The sequence below is a fragment of the Gracilinanus agilis genome, chromosome X, assembly GCF_016433145.1.
Source record: "Gracilinanus agilis isolate LMUSP501 chromosome X, AgileGrace, whole genome shotgun sequence".
In the NCBI taxonomy this organism is placed as follows: domain Eukaryota; kingdom Metazoa; phylum Chordata; class Mammalia; order Didelphimorphia; family Didelphidae; genus Gracilinanus; species Gracilinanus agilis.
In genome coordinates this window covers 41,738,214-41,759,212 of record NC_058136.1, presented here as the reverse complement: position 1 = coordinate 41,759,212, position 20,999 = coordinate 41,738,214, and the positions used below count along the sequence as shown (strand labels likewise).

General features: G+C 36.5%; 1 protein-coding gene across 1 annotated transcript in view; it reads left to right on the top strand.

Moving 5' to 3' along the window:
• The window catches only part of CHM (CHM Rab escort protein), a 208,751-nt gene that overhangs the window by 122,625 nt on the left and 65,127 nt on the right, over positions 1-20,999 (top strand). The window contains exon 9 of the mRNA XM_044682814.1: positions 9,395-9,472. Coding sequence (XP_044538749.1) covers positions 9,395-9,472 — 78 coding nt within the window. The remainder of the gene's footprint in view (positions 1-9,394; positions 9,473-20,999) is intronic.

The window sequence follows — 20,999 nt, the reverse complement described above, 5'->3', positions numbered from 1 at the left end:
TCTGCATTGGTTAGAAGGGGTTTCTCCTCCAAGAGTTCCTGACACCAATGATAGCCTGGGTCTAAACCCTGACATTTTGTTTTTGTTCAAAGCTTTAAAGATTGCCTTTCATGATGCTGTGACATATTCAATTCCTTTTGAACTCTAATTCAATTCATAAACATTTTTGCTTCAGTACTTTGTTTGTAACTTTGTTTAGTTGACATTTAAAGAAAAAACTTAGTTTAATTGACATTTAAATCAATAAAGCATTTTACATATATTATTGGATTTGTACCACACAACAACCCTTGTGGGACAGGCACTGAAGGCATTATTACAATTATTCTCACCATTTTCAAGAAGAGGATGCTTCTAATTAGTGAGGTTAAATGCCTTGCTCATGTGGCTAGTGAGAGGCAGAGGCAGAATTTCTACCCAGGGCTCTCCTAGACTAATATTCTTTTTACATACGTTCCATGCTTACATATATACCATACTTCTTGACTAAAACTTCTCTAATCAAAATGACCAGTGATGGCTTAAATTGCTAAATCTGAAGACCTTTTCTTAGGATTCCATTTTCTTGATCTCTCAACCACGTTCAACACTGTTGAATTACCTCCCTTTCGATTCTCTTCATTCCATTGATTTTGGGGTCTCATCTCTCTTTTGGTTCTTCTCCTACCTTTCTGACTGCATCTTTTCAATCTCTTTTAGCATCCATATCTTAATCATAGGTATCTCTCAAGGCCCTGTCTTAGAGTACCTTCTTTTCTTCTCCCTTGGAAACATCATTAGCATTTCATTCTGGCTAAGATCATGGTCCATAAATCTTCCACCTCCTTTCTGCCCTACTTTCTTTTGTGACACCAGAATTTCAAGAAATACTTGATCCCTTCATCTCCTTTTGTAAAGTGTTTTTGTCTGACATCTTACCACCATCCCAATTGCTCCTCTCTCTTTGTTCCCTCTGTGACCCACTGAGAAGGAATGGTTTCCACATAACCTTGTCTTGAATTGGAAAGTCTGGCATTTCAAGAAGATGTCTTTTGTTGGACCCTGAGCCAACACTCAGGTGGGTGCATACTCTATGTATAGTATATCTTCTAAATGTGTCCTATTCCCCATTGTCTACTGAGATGGTTCTCTGCTTTCAGTCCAGTCCTTGGAGAACCAGACTTCTAGCTTCAACATTCTCATTTTGGAGATACAACTTTATCAGTGCTGTCTTTAAACATAATTTCAAAAGTAAAGGGTAGACAACTAGAACCTGTAGCCAGCACATTTTTGTACCTCCTGCTCCACTAATCCCAGAAATTCAAAGTAGATATCTCCTAAAATGAAATCACTCTTCTCTCAACAAATTTTCTCCATCTAGCTCAGTACTGCCATTCTTTAGCTCCCTTCCTTGTCTAAGATCCCTTTCCATGAAACCCTACCACCACCACCACCACCACCACCACCACGATTATTAACAAACTTCTTGTAATCCTTCGTTTTTTATGATTTTTGCATTTTCTTGTATTTGTGGAAACCTGGCTTTTGTCATATACCCGTGTACCACTTTCTACCTTCTTTGGTGTTGGATGGTCCATTTACATCCCTTGGCATGTTGGGCTAGGATGGGCTGGTAACATACTTCTTGCTTTCCATTGCCACTTCTAGACCTTTCTTCTACCACTATCACTCAGAAATCTCTCCTTTCTGGTTCACGTCATATTTCCATATTATCCAGTCTAATAATCTCTTCTTGCCATTATCTACCTGTCTACAAATTAGTTTCTATCTTTTCTTAAACGTTTTAGTGCTTGATTCACAATCTGGTTCTCCAACTGAGCTCCTACTTTCATATCTAACAACTTACATACGGAGTCCCCTCAAATTCCATGGCCTTCTAATTGATCCATCTTCTCAGCTTCTATAACTTGCAGTTTTATTCTACATTAGTTATCCATGGGAATTATAATACCCTAGGCCTCACCATCACTCATAGTCACACCACTTCCTTGATTTTGAACTAAAAAATTTCCCCTTTTATCAAAATCTTTTATCCTTCTACTTCCATCCCTGCTTTGGCATGCTTTTCTTCCCTTTCAATTTTTTACCATCTCACTAATCAGTTTAATTGTACCCTCTTCTCCACTCTTGACTCCTTGTCCCACCACCATTCTCTTCCTACTAATCTTTAACTCCAGATCACTCCACCATGTGCACTTTTCAGGGGTATACCCAATCTATTGAACGCCACTTAAGGAATTCATTGCTATTCTTTAAGCTGGACCTATTACACGTTCATGATATATATTCTGTCTGGCACTCCCTACTGCATGACAAAATTTTATTTTACTTTATTGACTATCGTACTGCCTTCAGGAAATGTTCTAAACTTTCTAATGGCTTCCAATCCTTCCTCCAAACCCTCCTCTCTCTTTGAAGTTGTCCCTTTATCTTACTTTACTGAGAAAATTATCTACTGTGAGCTTCTTCTTCCCTCTTCCTCTGACCCTTGCCACTTTCAAAACCCTTCTATATCTTCACCCATATGTTCTCCTTTATTCCTGTTTTTAAGGAAGAATTATCCCTTTTCTTTCCCTGGGCCAACTCTTTTATCTGGGTTCTGGATTCCTTTCCTTCTAGAAGTTCATCTCATCTAGAATTCCTTCTTTGTCTCTTCTTAAGTCTTTTCCTATTATCTAAAAAAATGCATAGGTCTTACCCCACCCTTAAAAAATCTTTTATTTGGCCCTGACATCCCCTAAAGTTACCATCCTATATTACCTTTCCCTTTCATTACCAAACTACTAGAATCATATACACTCACTATTTCCTTACTTATTCGTGTTTTTCAATTTTAATTCCAACTCTGCTTCTCGACTCCCACTGCTCTATCCAAGACTACCAATGATTCCTTACTTGATAATCCTTTTGGCTCAGTCTTATTTTTTATTCTCCTATAAACCCTTCACAGCAACTTAGTAAGACCTCAGGATTGTCTGCTCAGTTTCAGGCTCAGAGAACTAGATTGCAGCAGAATTTAGATTTCATGTGGCTTCATAATAGTAGTAGGAGGATAATTGTTAATTTGTGGAGATACATTAATTTTTGGAATTTTCATTTTATTGCTCTAGAAAAAATAATTTGCTAAATTATACTATTAATATGTTGGCCACCACCATCTTTTCAGTCATCAAGGTTAATCCATGATGTCATTCTTGACTCCTCACATTTACTCAAAGTTACCAAATCTTGTCATTTCTTTTTCTGCAACATCTTTCAAATACTACCCCAACTCTCTGCTGACCAAGCCATCACGCTAAGTCAGGCCCTCATTACTTTTCTCAAAATAATCTTCTCATCTGCACCTGCAGAGGTGGTTCCCTCTTATCTCTAGGATAAAAATCTAATGTCTTTTGGCATTTAAAACTTTCACAGTTTGGTCCCTTCCTACTTTTTCCATCTTCTTACACATCATTAAATTCACTCCTTCATTCACTGTACATTTTACATAAATACTACCCTACTTGTTCCTAGCATAAGATCTTTCATCTCCTATCTCTAAGCCTTCTTTCATTCCGCCCATGTGCTAGTAGTGGTTTTTTTTTTGCCTGAAATTAATTTTTATTTTAAAAAACTATATTTTGTACTTACATATCTGTATATATGTTCCTTCTAGGAGAATGTAAACTCCTCAACGACAAGAACTGTTTAATTTTGGTCTTTGTATCTACAGTACCCACCTTGTGGATGGCATATAGTAAGAGCTAAATGAATGTTTTTAAATCGAATATTCAAGAGATGTGTCCGAGCATTTTTATTGTTAATTCTTTAGGGCATTTCTGTTATCATTTTTCAAGATCACTTTTTATTTTTTTTTAAAAAGGCTTATGTGCAAAGAGTTTGAATTCCTCAGGTGATAGTGGTTTATCACTTGAGTGTTCATATTATTCTAGGGGCTTTTTTGAATAGCTTACATATGGTTACTTCTGCCCTGGAGCAGACATTCTAATGACATGAAAAATTCCATGCATCATATGTTTGCATGCAAAATTTTTCATTTTTTGGGAAGTTATTTAAATACAAAGGCCATATTTTATTTTCCCTGCAGCAATTCATGCCATTCTATAGGAAGGAAAGCAGCTATCATATTCTATTCTTATTGTCCTTTATGATTCAAGGGACATATTCACAGTGATCATTATTTCTGTGTGAACATATCTGAAAAGATGGATGTGTAACCAACAATTTTTTCCAAGCCATGCTCAACACATATAAATGATTGACGTTGGATTTGGTGTTACTGCCTTGTAAGTGCACTCTCACAATTCACTTTCTCTCTCCTCTCCATTTTTATCCTCAGATAGTGTTTGCCATCAGTTGATAGCAAAAAATAATCAATCAGTAAGCATTATAAGTGCCTACTATATGCTTGGCATTATGATCATTTACTGTGATAGTTTTTAGGGCTACAGAGGTAAGAATGATACAGTCTCTGCCCTTGAGGAGCTTGAATTCTAGTATGCATATATATATGCAAAGTAAATGTATGAGGTAGAGCACTATTGACTGAGGGCATCAGAAAGGCCCCACTTGAATATGGTATCAAATTTTGATGGAGAGTCTAAGAAAGAATGCATTCCAGGTATGGGAAGCAGCAAGTGCAGAGGTCCAGTGACAAGAGATACAGGGAAATAAGTGAGGAATAGGCCATTTGACTGGCCTGTAGAGTGTGAAATGAGAGATAATGTTTGAGAAGACTGGGAAGGTTTGTTGGGACAGGTTATGATTGACTTTCAAAACCAAACGGAGGTGCTTATGTTTGATTCTTTTTTTTAATTTGGGAAATTTTATTTAATTAATTAATTTGGAATAGTTTTACATGGTTACATAATTCATGTTCTTTCCCTGCCTTCCCCCCACCCCCTCCTGTAGCCAATACGTACTTCCACTGGGTTTTACATGTGTCATTGACAAGACCTATTTCCAGAGGCGCTAGGAAAACACCAGCATTTGAATAGGGTAGTTTCTTGATAAGTTGCACTTTTAAGAAATAAGTGTGGGGGGCAGCTGGGTAGCTCAGTGGAGTGAGAGTCAGGCCTAGAGACAGGAGGTCCTAGGTTCAAACCCGGCCTCGGCCACTTCCAGCTGTGTGACCCTGGGCAAGTCACTTGACCCCCATTGCCCACCCTTACCACTCTTCCACCAAGGAGCCAATACACAGAAGTTAAGGGTTTAAAAAAAAGAAAAAGAAATAAGTGTGGCAAATTGTGTTGAATGGATTGGAGAGGGGAGAGACTTAAGTAAGAGGGAACAATTTGTAGGTAATTTCAATAGTCTAGGTGAGGTGTTCTGCAGCTCAGAAACAGAGAGGTAGGCATGTGATTAGAGAGAAAGTATAGATTCAATAGATGTTGTGAAAGTAGAAACATTAAGATTTGGCAGTTCTTTGGAGATTGAGGTTGAGTTAGATTGAGAGAGCATGAAAAATCAAGTAGAATGCAAAGATTACAGATCTATTTTACAATAATAATTGAACCTTCAATTGCAATAGGAAAGTTTGGACAAAGGATGTCTTTTGGGGAAAATATGAGTTGTTTGGGACATGTTGAGTTTGAGATGTTCATGGGACATCCAATTGGAAATATTCAGTAGATAGCTGGTATTATCAATCTGGGAAATTCAGGAAAGATACTTGGGCTGGCTTTATAGATCAGGGAGTCATCTGTTAAAGATGATAATTAAACTGATGGTAGCTGATGAGATCACCAAGTGATAGAGTATTGACTAAGAAGAGGGTTCAGGTCAGAGACTTGGGTGACACTGACAGTCAGGGGATGAATGATTATCCAGAAAAAGTGACAGGGGAAGAAATAGACAGCTTGGAGAAGAATCTGCTAAAAGGGTGCCCACTGTCACTGAAATGACTGTATTTTGAAAGTGACGCCATGTTGTTTTGTTGACAAAGAAGGACTCTGTACATGGGCACCTATAGAAGCTGTGGCATAGGTGGGGCAGGGCTAGAGGCCCTGGTGGGGCTGCAGTGGAATTTGTGTCTGTCATCTGCTGAGCCAGGTCTCTCCCCTCTGGCCCTCCTGCTGCTGCTGTGGCCTCCTGGCCCACCGTCCAGTGCAGCCTGTGTCCCCCCCCCCCCAGCACAGCCCCGCCAGCCCCCAGCACATCAGAGAAGTAGACTCTGTGCGCCCTGTTTATCTTCTTCCTACATGCCAGAGACCAACATGGCAACTAGAGGCACAGTGACTGCCTTCTCTGGGTTTGATGACCAGGCTGATACTGAAACTCTTTGGAAAGCAATGAAAGGCCCGGGTACTAAAGCACACTGACCCTGCTCACAGCTCAAAGCAACACCCAACACCAAGAAATTGCGGTGGCATTTTAGAACTTCAATTGGCAGGGATCTTCTGGATGATTTGAAATTAGAACTGACCAGGAAGTTTGAGAAGCTCATTATGGCTCTGATGAAGTGGGTGAGGCTTTATGATGCCTATGAATTGAAAGATGCTTTGAAGAGAGCTGGGACAAATGAAAAAGTATAGACTGAAATTCTGGTATCCAGAACCCCTGTTGAATTAATGAGCATAAAACAAGCTTATGAAGAAGAATATGGCTCCAGTCTGGAGAATGATGTCATTGGAGATATAGTCATCCCTTACTATATCGAGGTTCACTTATTGAGGCTTTACTGTATCACAGGGTTTAAAAAAAGTACATTCAATTCTGTATCGAGGAGTTACACTTACTGCAGCATATTATTGGCTGATGGAATGAAAGGTGACCGACCACAGAGCTCTGTGTTCTGTATCCTAGGTGCTGATCAGCTCAGTGACTGTAGGTTAATAAGAGTGTGGAAAAGGTTTATAGGAGAGTGAGAAGGATTTATAAAACCTTAAAATATATATATAAATAATAAAATAAATATAACGCCACTACTTTGCTGATTTTCTCCTATCCCGGCAATCTCTGGAACGTAACTCCTGCAATAGTTGAGGGATCACTGTACTTCTGGATACTACAAGAGGATGTTGGTGGTTCTTTTGCAAGCTAACTGGGACATTATATGATTAAAAAGGAAATGCGTGTTTAAAAAAGAAGAAGAAGCTGTGGCATAGGTAGTTCCTGGAAGATTTTTCAGAGGTTTCCCTTTGCATTTTCTGTCTTGTTACCTGGTATTTTTAGTCACTGAGATCCAGAAAGTGTCTTTGAGCCTTTGAGAGGAGCAGAATGGAATTTTTGCCACCATGAAACATGTAGAGCCTTTCCAATAACCAGATGGCTGTGAGAACACAGCTGTCTAGGTGACAGCATCTTTGTGTGGTCCCGAGCAAAACATCTTTAGATGCTTCCCATTTTCCTTGTCAGGCTGATATCTGGTTGGCTTATTGTGCCACAGTGCTGTTTTTCATTCAAACTTAGTCCTTCCTGCATACCATTTCTTTTGGCCACAAAAGTGACAGGTTGAGGCTCAATCTTCTTCAATTCTTGAGGCATGTCCTCTATATGGAGAGTGCCCACTATCAGCAAAAGGATTGTATTCTGAAAACCAGAACATGTTATTTTGACAGACATTTTGCTGAAATAAACAGTTCTGTATGCCTTTACATCAGTTTGAAAGCATGTCCCCCACCCTCTCAAGGCTTTATATAGCTAGCTCCTTCAAATACATTAATTTTTAATGTACAGAAATTTATGGAAGTGTTTTGATAACTTATTTGTACTAAGTTAAGCAACATTTTTTTCTAAATATTATAATGCAGAGATAATTTTATGGAGGAAGCTATTATGAAAACATTACGTTTAATATTAGAACTGAGCAGATTTCTGCTCTTGACATGCTATGATATTCCTTAGCATTCTTTTTAAACTTGAACATTGTACAACAGTTTAACTAGGACTGAACTGGACTCCTGTGGGTTTTTTGGAATTCAGAAGTCTTCATTTTATCATTAGTTTCTCACAAGTGATTTTGCCAGTAGGGGCTACTCTAAGGTTATGCTGCCTCTGATGCTGGGTACAACTATATCCTAATTGGATGAAATGCAAAATTCACTGCTTTCAGTGATTGCACCTCAGTTTTCCAGACAAGCTAGTTAGCTGGGATTTTGTAATTCTGCTCCTTCCACTCAAATGGAATAAAAGGATGTAGTAGAAAGAGGAGTTAAAAAAGCTGAGCCTATTCTCTCATCATTAAGTTGAGGATCTTAATATTTGTACTACTTAAGGTACAGAATCTAATTTTGAGAATCTAATGAGATCATTTTTGCAAATGCCTTGAAATTTTTAAGTGTTCTATGAGGCTTTCATCTATCAATAGTGATGATGATGGTAATGATAAAGATGCCAAAACATCTTTATCATTAAACAGAAAGCTAAATAGAGAGCTCTTGGTACAAATGTTTGTACCTCTTTGAACTCATGTAATTTAGCTTTTTTATTTAATTTAAATTGAATTCATGCCTTTAATATTTTATCACATGCATATGGACTCTGTTGGCACCAGAAGGTTCAACATTGTTGTAAAAAGTGAAAGGACCACTGTGTTGCATCAGCCTTCTCTGTGTCTTATCTTCCCTCTCCTTCTCAGCTCCTAGAGAAAGGGAGAAAATCTCCTCGGTTTTATCTAGAGTAAAAATTCTTGTCTCTTGTGGGAATTTGCTTGTTTGTTCTAATTTACCTGTTGTAACATTCCAAAATGTGCACTTGTAAACCCTCTAGTAACATTAAGTCTTTGTCTTGCAGATTCTAAACCACAAAGTGGGGAAAAAACCTCTAACCAGCAGAGTGTATTAGTATCCTCCAGAGAAATTGAACTTATGATGATTAAAGATATGTCTGGAAATCTATTGCTTCAATTGTCATACATTATCCTTCCCACAGCTAAGACATCATAATTATACCTGTGTCCTCAACTCCATTGCCCCACCGCACCCCCATCTAATAGATTTCCATTCTTGGCCAATCGCCTTACATTTCTGTGGTTCACTTCTGTTGGTTTTCCACTCTGTCAGATATTGAGTTGATAATCTGCCTATATAGGGCTCCGATGGTTCTAGGCAGACATTTGACTCCACAGTCAGTAGCTGATGGCTAAGGGTTCTTTGTAGAAGAGCCTGACCTGTGGTCAGAAAGACTTGAGGTATTTTCACAATTCTTTGCTTAAACATTCTAAGGTGTAGCATTTATACCATGACAAAATGGCATTCTTCTTTTCCAAAGGATCTTTGGGAGATTGATACTACTGTAAATAAGAGGGAAACAGTGAACTCATTCTTCCACGTAACACATTCAAGAGTATAAAATAACGGAAAAAAGAAATCCAAGGTAAGTGTTTCTGCCTTGCAAAGTAACAACCAGTCTGATGGGGTTTTTTTTTGTTTGTTTTTTCCAATTTCTTTTGCAGGATGTGTGCGGTGTTTGGTGGAACCTATTGTCTTAACCATGCAATACAGTGCCTTGTAGTGGACAAAGGATCTGGAAAGTAAGGATAATATAAGGAACCTTCTTCTATTTACACACTGAACACAGGTGAAAAATGCTCCAGTCGATTAAAAAAATGATTCTTCCAAGATCCTCCTTGGTATTAATAACATATCAACCTTGATTAAAAGTAATTTGTGTATAGGTCCTCCAGAACAAGGAAAGTGGGTGCAGAATATAGAAACTAAATTAATTTCCCCGCAATATTACCACAGCTCCTGATCACCCAAGCTTGGAAGACAAATCATTTCAGCTGCCGGGGGGCTGCTGATGAGTGATGTTAGTTTTCCTTGTGGCCTTACCTACTCTAATTGATTTTCATCAGATGACAACAAAGCCCTCTGTTATTGCATTTTTAAAAATGGAGCTCACCTAAAGACTCATCAGATTAATCTCTGCTGATAATGCATGTCACTCCAAGAGAAAAGACTTTAATGAGTTTTTAGGTAGATTGTTGTCATAAACTATGCTGCCCTCTTATCTGAGGATAAATTCTTTTACAACAGTATCAGGCCTGCAGGCAAGTTAGAGTTGAAATGAGAGAAATATGCCTACAATTTTTTGAACTCTGAACATAATTTGCACTTCTGTATATTATATATATTACATCTACTTTTACAACTAAGTTATAAATCCTTAAAAATAAGATTGTGTCATTGTCTGAGATGAAGCTAAATGACGTATTTGTCTATGTTTGTTTTTTCCAACAGGATGCCCTTTTATTTTTTTAATACAACAGCACTACCTTCCTTTATGACCCAGAACAGATAACCCAAACTGACAAAAAAGAAATGATCTTCTAACTATATATGCCATATTTTGTTTGTAAAGTCCTCTACATTTCTATTAGATATAGAGAGAAATGTATTTCATTTTTTGTTCTCTATGACCAAGATTGGTTGGCTGCCCTAGAGCGGTCTAGTTTGCCTTGGCATAGCCATTGTATGCATCTTTCTCTTGCTTTGGCTTGCTTTGCTTCGATTTGCTTCAACGGTTCTCATAAGCATTGTTGTGTTGCTCTGCATTCTTCATACTCAACCACTTTGTGGTTTTAAACCAAAGATCTGTTTTCCAAAATAATATGCATGGAACGGATTCAAGTTTATAAGACTAAGAGCTAGTAGATAAATAGTCAAAGGATATGAAGAGGCAGTTTTCAAGGGTAGAAATTCAAGCTATCAATCATATGAAAAAATGCTCCAAATCACTAACAAGTAGAAAAATGCAAATTCCACCTCGTAATTATCAGACTGGTCAAGATGACAAAAGATTAAATGACAGATATTGGAGAGGCTGTGGGAAACTAATCATTAGAATGTTGATGGAGTTCTGAATTGGTCCAGCCCTACTCAAAAGCTATTTAGAACCAGGCCCAGAATTACCAAACTCTGCATTTCCTTTGGCTCAATTGGGTTTAGACCTCAAGGAAAGCAGAAAAGGATCCATATGTACAAAATTATTTATAGACTCTCTTTTTATGGTAGATCCAAACTGGAAAGTAAAGGAATTTCTTCCTTTTGAGGAATAGCTAAACATATTATGGTATAAGAATGTCTTAGAATATTATTATGCCATAAGAAATGAAATGGACAATTTCAGAGGAAACTGGGGAGATCTTTATGAACTGATGCAAAGACATGTGAGTAGAACTAGGAGAATGATTTATATAATGATAACATTATAGAGAAAAACAACTTTGAAAGCCTTTAAAACTCTGTTTAATGCAATGCTAAGCAGTGAGTCCAGAAGAGTAATGATAAAACGGGCTGCTTGCCTCCTGCCAGTGAGGTGATGAACTGAAAATACAGAAAAGAACATATGTTTTCCAGCATGACTAATATGGGAATTTGTTTTGCCAGACTGTGTCACTGTGTATTGAGGGACCTGATTTTCTGGGTTGATTTGTTTTAAAATTTTCTCAGTTGGGATTGGTGGTAGTGGGAAGGACAGATTAGTTGTTTAAATACTTGTTAAAAGATTTTCATTACTATCTCAATGGCTGTTAGGAGTGGCTTTTCAGTTAATGTTGCTACTGCCCTGTTAAGCAGCAAGTGACACATATCTCATATGATTCTTTCAGAAGAATTGTAATGAAAAGTTATCAGATTGTACAGTACTTGAGTATCTTGCTAAAATAAAAGTGACATAATAGAACTTTTTAAGTTGTTTTGCCCATTTTCAAATAATTTTGTACACTCTAACAAGTTTAAAATATTTTTATGGTTCATAGACCAGCATTTTTAAGACTTAGAAAGAAAAAAACATAATCCTATTCAGAAAACTCTTACACTTGGGCAGTAATTTTTTCTCATAAAAAGTGTTCTGTAATGTGAGATAAAATGAACATATTGGCTTAAAGCTTCATAAATATTTATATGGGAATATTTATAATATGTCATAAATGTTCTATTTTATTTATAATAAATATTTGCAAATATTCTATTTTGTACTCAAAAAGGTACAGAAGAAAGTTGCTTCCTAAATTTAAAATAATATTCCCTATTGAAATATACATCCCTAAAGGCCATACTTATTCCTAACATGAGTCATGAACAGCTCCAAAAAGGCTCACGAAGAGATAGTTATCTCTGTGTCAAATGGTACCATTTTTTCCTGGTATATACATTCCCATTGCTGAGGTGTCAGAATCAATAACTTTCTTGATATTTGTTTGCCTTTATCTTTTTCTGAGTTCAGTTATAAGCTTGCATGTAACTCTCAGGCACATGAACAATTTATGTGACCAATTTTTTATTTAATAAGTTTTATTGATATCTTTTCATATGTTCTTCTTAAATATTCCTCATCCCCATTGTGCCCTGTATTATAACAAAGAAAATCTTTATCCAAAAAAGAACCAATAATGTGACTTCTTCTGACAATGTATGGAATGTTTTGCTCTCCTATTCTCTAACACCTCTACTCAAGAAAAGGGAAGATATATCTCTGTGATTGGCTATTTTAGCCAAAAGGTTTGGCTTCTTTTCGTGTTCTTTTTAATACATCATTGTAAGCCACCATGTATATTGTTAAGGTGATTTTGTTTATTTCACTATGCATCAGTTCATAGAAATCTTCCCAGGTTTCCTCAAATCCCTCATGTTCATTATTCCTTGCTACACGAAAATGTTTCATTACATTCATGTCCAATCCTTTTTTCAGCCATTCCCCTAAATAGTGAGCACCCTTTTTGTTTCCCATTATCTGCTACCCCAGAGAGTGCTCTGTGACTATTTTACTATGTGTGGGGTTTTTCTTTTCTGTCTTGAACTCCTTGAGCCATATGCCCAGTAGTGTGGGATCTGCTGGGTAAAAAATATGAGATGTTTAATCATTTTTCTCCCATTATTCCAAATAGTTTTCTAGAACAGTTGGACCATTTCACAGTTCCATCATCAATAGTGTCTGCCTGTTTTTCCACAGCAGATCTTTCCCATCCCCAGACCCCACTCTAAACTAATTTTTTGATTTTGGTCATCTTGGCTATTTTGTTTGGGTATGAGGTGAAACCTAAGAATTATTTTAATTTGCATTTCTGATATTTGTAATTTAGAGCTTGTTGTCAGTAGTTTACACCTCTTTAAAAATTGTTTATACTCTTTGACCACTTATCTCTTGGGAAATGGCTTCTGATCATTTGTCTTCATATTGCCTGAATCAGAAGACTTTTCTTAATGATATTTGATGCAAAGGTTTTTCTCGTGGTCACTAGTTTATTTCCTTGTATCCATATTGATTTTGTTCATATGGCCCATATTTTTAGAAGCCTGCCTATCCTACTGCAGTTCTACACTTGCCTTGGAGTCAGCCTTCATTTTGGCCATGTCGATAAAACAGACAGCTGAGAATGAGGATATTTATAAAGGCCTAAAGAACCTCTAGAATTTAAAACTATGGATTTAGAATCTATTATTGGCACTTGTGGTAGCCTAGAGACCATAGGCCTTTGTTATGCATTATATGGCATTACTACATTAAACCTGGCAGATCTTCTAAGAATCTCAGGTATATTGTTGCTATTCATTATGGCATATTTATTAATTTATTTGTATTTTACTTATTTGGAACTTCAGTGGTTTTCCATTAATTAAACTAATTAAAAAGACTAGGGTAAAATAAAACAATTATTCTGCCATTGGAAATCCTTCACAATCTGGGTCCAAGCTTCCTTTCTGCCATATTCCAGATTAATCCTGTAATCCAGTTAAACTAGCTGACCTACATTCCATTTCCTATCTCCATTCCTTTACAAAGGCTGTCCTCTATCCTTGGGATGTACTTCTTCCTACCTTCACCTCATAGAATCCTTAACTTCCTTCAAAGCTCACCTGAATGAACACCTCCCATAAGATCCTTCCAGATACTCAGGTCTCCCCATTTGAATTTATCTTTGAATACTTTGAATATATTTTGTATTTACCTCTCCCTTCTACCCCTCTCTCTAGGATGTAAGCTCCTTAAAGGCAATGATTGTTGAATTTTTGGTTGTCTTTATACTCTTAATGCCTACCACGGTACCTGGTATGTAGTAAATATTTAATATCACAAATGCCTGTTGACTAATAGTTCACATTGTCAAGCTAAAAATATAGGCCAACTAAGTGCTTAGAAATAACTGTATTTTCCCCCAAATACTGAGAAATGTAACTGGCTTAAAGTCTTGAGTACATTTCCTAGTTAGATTACTTCGCAAGCCCTTTAAACTGAAGTTTGCAAATGTTTAGCAATTGTTTTAAGCATATGAAGCAAAAGAATGTTTTTTTTTCATTCTTTTCTATTGATTTCCTCTTTCTCCCTGCTTTCCTTAGCAGGAAATCTGCTGTTTTGGTATTGCCAGAAAGGCAAATTGAATTCTTCTTACATATTGAATAAGAAACGTATGCTGCTTCTCACTTTGACTGGAGACAGACTGGTTGAAGCTAGAATGAACAGAGTATTCTGAAGTATATGATTTATCTGGTTCTATGATTCTGTATCCTATGATGATTATACATGGAAATGGTAAACACAGTTGAGGAGAAGAAAGACAGAAAATTGTTGAGATACTTGCATATCTGAGATGGGTCAAGCCAGCCACATAACTCTTTCCAACTGAATTTTGTGTGTCTTTCTCATGTTTCCATTTCATTTTTCCTGTGTGATTCTTTTCTGACTTCATCTCAGGACTGTATCTTCTTGCTGTGGTCTCACACTGAACTCCTTCTGTTAACTTGGAGAAGAAGCCTTGCATCCCCTTGTTAAATGAATTTCTTTTTTTTCCCTATCCTGCTCTGCAGACCATAGCAAACTCCTGTCAATGAGATTTTTCAGTTTACTGGTACAGTACTTCAGTACTTGATATTTAGACATGGCAGTAATGACCTTGGACCAAGTAACTTGTGTAACCAATAATCTGGATCTAATTACCTTAGCCAGTGTTCCATGTGCACTTCAGCTGTCCCACTTGCTAGATTTCCTGCTTTGCCCATTTCTTTGAGACATCTGTTCCTGATGTTCAGTATTAACTATACTTTTCCCAGATGCATGGTAGTGGACCAAGGGTCAGGAGAATTGCAGCCATTTTTTTGTCATTTTGGGAAAGTTGCTTATGCCCTTTGTGACTTTGTCTTTCCATATATAAAATGGTAGAAGTAATAATAAGGTAGATGTCAGTCCTATGCATATGAGTAAAATTGGAATCCGTTCATCACTTTTCTCTGGGGTATTTATAATCTGGACCATTAGGGAACTTTCTGACTAGTTGCAGATAGTATTGGAAGAAGCCATTTAGGTGGCCTGAAATTCATTCCAACCCCAAAAGCATCATCAGTATTACAGATCTTTTGCTAAGCACTGGGTATAGAAATGAAATGGAAAACAGATCCTGCCCTCTTTATAAAGCTCAAAAGAGTCTGGGGCATAGAGGAGACACAGTTTAGAAATCATCTTTGTGTTCGAATTATCTAATGAAGATACTTAATGAAATAATTACTACTTGAGATTGCTGGTCATTTCATATCCTTCATTTTCACAGCCATTTATTTTCTGACCTAGTACTAGTTGTTTGCTTATGTAGGTTTGCATACAAGGTGAGGGTTAGAATGTTTTGGAGCAAAAGTAGCGGCTCCATATACTTTGAGAATCCCAGAAGGTCAGAGCCACCAGGCTCCTTAGGGGTGATCCACTTTAAACACCCTCATTTTACATAGCAGGAGACTGAGTCCCAGTGAGATTGAATGACTTGCTCCTGGCCATACAGTGTTAATAGGAAAGCTGATCCTAAGTTTTTTCAGTCATGGTTCTTCTTTTTATTTTATGGTGTATTCTTTTTATTTTTTGTTTCTCTTCCTTATTCATTTTCATATTGCTTTACCTTTGCACTCTTATCTATTCCCCAGACATACTCCAAGTTCTCCTGCAGTCATTTGTTTTTCTGCCTTTCTGTCTTTGTCTCTGTCTCCCACTCTGCTTCTCTCTCCCCGCCCATCCTTCTCCCTCCCTCCCTCCCCCTTCTTCTGCTGCTAATGGATTTGTGTCTGCTCCAATCCAGCCACCTTGTTTATTCAAGCTTTCTCTTTGCTGCTCTAGCTTGTTCATTGCCTATTTTCCTTTCTACTGTTATTTAGCTAATTTATTTTTAATTTATGGAAGAACATTTGCTCTTTTAGGGACCATTTAATAAGAGGCTTCTGTGTATAAAACACAGTGTTAGATACTGGGAGCAGAGAACAAGATAAATAATGTATGAGTCCTTCCTTCATATGGTTTGGAATCTTGGAGAGGAAAGAAGTAAGATAGGACATACGCACCAATATGCAACACTATACTATACTATACTATACGATACCATCAGGATATAGTTCAGACTAGAATGAAGAAAGAGCAGAAAAGATTTAGGATGGGATATAGAAGGCTGGTAACAGGAAAGCTCTTTTTAACTTTGAAAGAGTGTTAGTGAATGAAAATGAATTCATACAGTTGCTTGTTTAATAACATTTTAATTTTAATTGTTTCAAAAATGCCATCTACTCTTCTTTCCATATAAAAATCATTTTCTAAAGTCTGTTCAATTTTTGTTTGTGTTGGAGTATGCTTTCTTTTCTGAGCCAAGTTCTAGCTGAAGCATTTTCCTCCTGCTGGGAAGGCAGTTTTTTTCCCAAACCATAATTTTGAACAAACTTTTACCTTCTTAAATCACTACGTCAGTAAACTATATTATAACTGAGATTCATTCTTTTAGAGGAAATACATAGGAATGTGTCTGGGCAGTTGTAATTCTGAGGCATCAACTTGATCATGGAACTCAAATAAATAACTGCATGTTTTAAAAATTCTCTTCTGGGTGTTGTTTTTGGTGCCTAGTCCAGGACCCCACTCAAATCCTAGATGGTAAATAAATTAATGGCTTTATCCTATTCTGAATTTTAAAAAGTGATACTCCCTTAGTATTCTGGTTTCATTTTCTTGGATATTTATTACTTAGATGTTAATAGGTTTCTTCTGATATGGTGTAAGCTTTTGGAGGACCAGGACTATATTTTCTTTGTATTCTCATAGCCTCTCACAGTCCCTGATACATAGTAGGTGCTTAATTAATGGGTATTAATGATTTTCCAATTCACTATTTTCTTTATTATTCTTATCAGTCCATTTATTGTAAGGTTAGCTAAGTATTTGGTGAGATATCTGTTTATATTACAGATTTGAAACATGTCTTTGTCTGTATAGCATCACTTAGTCTTTGAACCTTAATGTTTTCTAGAGCAACTTAGAGATAAGACTGCCCAGGTAGAAACTAAGTACGTTTGATCATCAGCTAAGTGAATGATGTCCCACATAGCCTCATCCTGAAATTCCACCTTGAATAGTAACACCCTAGAAAATCTTGTTCTGGGATCATAGGCTTATTTCATTTTCTAGTCACTTTATTGTGAATGATCCTAATGATTCTCACTAGGTTATAGCCTCTGAAAGCAATGCCTTCTGGTTACCAGAGGCCTAGCTACTGTCAAAGAAGCTCTAACATCTCTTTGGGGTCCACAAAAAAGGGTTGATTTAGAAGGTTTATGAGCAAGGCACTTATGCAGGGGAAGGGAACTAAAAGAAGAAAGGGGAACACTTTGCAAAGTCTTACACCGGTGCCCCCACTTTAAACTCACACCACTTGTTTCTGCCTGTCTTATCTTCTACCATTTCTTGTCATCTGAACTAAAGGTATGAAAAAGACTTTGGTCACAGAAGGCAATTCAGAATGAACAAAAGAGAAAAGGAAAATAAAACCAATTCAAAAGAAAACAAAAATCACAAATGTTTCATCTAGCACAGTATCAAAAAGTAAAGGAACACAGAAAATGTATGAACTGGTGGTTGAATAAAGTCAACAACCTATGATGATAGATCCTTCCGGCATCTGTCAGGTTTTCTCATTTGTTAGTTCAGGCTCTGTACAGATGTTGTGAACTTGATAGTTGTTATATCAACAATATCTTCTCTCTTTTTCATTGAAGAAAAAGCAAAAGCCTTTGGTTTTCTAAATTGTATAAGAATCCTTTCTAAGGGTAAATTTGGAGCTTAGTTGATATTCCACAGGAGGTATTTGGAGAATTTCTCCCCCTGCCATCCCTCCTCCCCTAAGAAAAATTCAAAGCCCTATGCCTGTTTGACTGAGTAAGTATTTTTACTTAAGACAAGGGCTTCAGTTCAGTGAAACATAAACAGAAAAAGGAAGAAAGAGCAAAACATTTTTTAAAGTTTACTAAAACAGGTAATGTAGTGTAACTTAAGTACGAAAAGATGGTTAATGGGTCAAAAATTATTTTATTGCTTGCCATTATGGACCTGACTTAACTCTATTGGGCTGTGTATACCACCCCATTACGCTATTTCTTTAGGCAAATACAAATTGAATTCCTTTCACTATCAGTCTTCTCCGTTAGTGTTCTCACTTTTAATGCCCTTATGCCCAGTAGATATTGCTTATTTGGCTTATTTTCGAAAGATTTAAGATAGTTTAATTTATACTAGTATATTTCAAATATGGTTACATTAAAAATAATTGCTCACATTTTATGTGGAGCAAAGTAAAAGTGCATTTCCAATAAAATAATTCTGGTCCCAAACTGTGGAGCTGTGACAAATGTAAATTTATATTTCCATAATAAAAAGCTATAGCAAACACACAGTCATTTACATATCGTTCCTGAAATATTGCATACTGGCTTTGTCAGTGCTGGTAAGTCCATTTCAAGGATGTCACCCTTAGTCCATTAGTTTGGATAATGAGCCCTATAAAGTACATTTATAACTTGTGGCACTGCAAGGAGATGGATTCTAATTTTCATCCTTTTATCTAGACACATTGAAAGAAGGTCAATGGAGGGTTCTATATGATTCATTGTCCCAACACATTGCAGATGACAGAGACCTGATAATGTCAGTGCAGAAGTGTTTTCCTTATTTGGAAAGAGCACTTGAAAGAAATCTTCTTATGTTCATCCTTTGAAGTAAAGTGGAGACAGATATTAAAAGAAGCGCTCTCCTTTTTTTCCCTTGATGCAAACATGATCAAGTATATAACCAGATAGCAATTCTTGAACAAAAGCGAAAGCAACACTTAACAGAAAAATAAAAAGCCTTTAGTGGCTTTTACTGCTTTTACTTGTTATAACATGACATTTAATCAACTTTTCCCCCCAAAGCCTGTTTGCTAAACAATAGGAAAGGTTATAGTTATGTATCAAATGCCCCAATTTTGCTACTTATTTATTAGGGTATTCAAAATTGTTTTGAGTAGGATTTGGATCTTATTTTATAAAGAGCAAACTAGGACCACATTATGAAATGGAGCATGGGTCCCATATTGGAAATAGAAGTTATCTATAATTTTATATTTCATTGTTGACAGATCATTTCTTTTTTATTGATCCTTGAACAAATGTTAAAGAGAAATTTTCTAAGCTAATGTGAATTATTTCCTCTGGAAGAATGATATGTATGTTTGTGTGCATGTTTGTGTTTGTTTACATGCAAACGTGGGTAGCATCTGTAATTTCTTCATGTGGGGAGCTGCCACTGTAAGAACTCATTCTACCAATCAGATTGACTGAGATAAAAAGTTAAGTGATCTGCCTGGGTTATACCTCAGAAGTAGATTTTGAACTACATATTCTCAACTCACTGACTCTAACTCAGTCTAATTTAATCCAATAAACATTTGTTTAGCACCTGTTATATGCCAGACACTGTGTTAAGGATTGGGGATACAATTAACAAAGAGGAAGACAGTTTCTGCCCTCAAGGAACTTACAGTCTGGGGGTGGGGGGAGGAAGGGATGATTAGACAACACAAAAAAGGAGGTAGGAAAGTCGTGGGTAGGACTAAGGGGAGGTACCCAGCACAGGGAAATCTTGTTCTATGGAGTTGAAACCAGGTAGAACAGCAAATGCTTTAGATAAATAAAGTATTTCATGAAGGTTTAAGGACATGGATTCTGATGGTATGATCTAGAATCAGGAGGAATAAAAAACTCTAGGAGGAATGGAAATAATAAACTCAGTATGTATAGTTGGGCAATGCCAATATAATATAAATGATAATACTAATGAAATTATTTTACAATTTTAGTCCCATACCAATTGTATTACCAAGATCATATTCTGTATAACTTGACAAAATAATAAAAAGATTTTACATGGAAGAAGAATATATTTAAAATATAAAAGGAAATAATGGGAAGAAAAGCAAGAATCAAAGAATAGACTTCCAGAGTTGAACTATATTATAAAGCTGTAACTACCAAAATTATTTGGTACCATTTAAACAATTATAAAGTTGAGCACTGGGGCAGAATATATAAAGAAGCATTAGAAATAATCAAATTCAGCAAACTACTATATAATAAAATCTGAAAATATAAACTAACTTGGAAGAAACTATTTAATGAGGACTGCTTAGAAAACTAAAAGTAATCTGACAGAAATTAGGGTTAGACTGACAAACATCTTTTGGGACATCTAAATGACACTGTGGATAGAGTGCCGGACCTGGGTTCAATTCTGGCCTCAGATACTTTCTAGCTGTGTAACCCTGGGCAAATCATTTATCTTCATTTGCCTATCCCTTGCCCTTCTGTCTTAAAATTGTTACTAAGACAGAAAGTAAGGGTTAGAAAAAAAGACCAACATCTTTTATGATATTGAATAATACATTCAAAATGAATACATGAGCGGAATATTAAAGATAATATTTTTAAATAGAATAAAAACAAATCACATACCTTTCACAGCTCTGGGAAGAGAATGCATTCTTTTTTTTTTTTTTAATTTTTTTTTTTTACATTTATTAATATTCATTTTTAACATGGTTACATGATTCATGCTCCTCCTTTCCCCTTCAACCCCCCCCCCGCACCCCCCCTACCCATGCGCATTTCCACTAGTTTTGTCATGTGTCCTTGATCAAGACCAATTTCCAAATTGTTGGTAGTTGCATTGGTGTGGTAGTTTCGAGTCTACACCCTCAATCATGTCCACCCCGACCCATGCGTTCA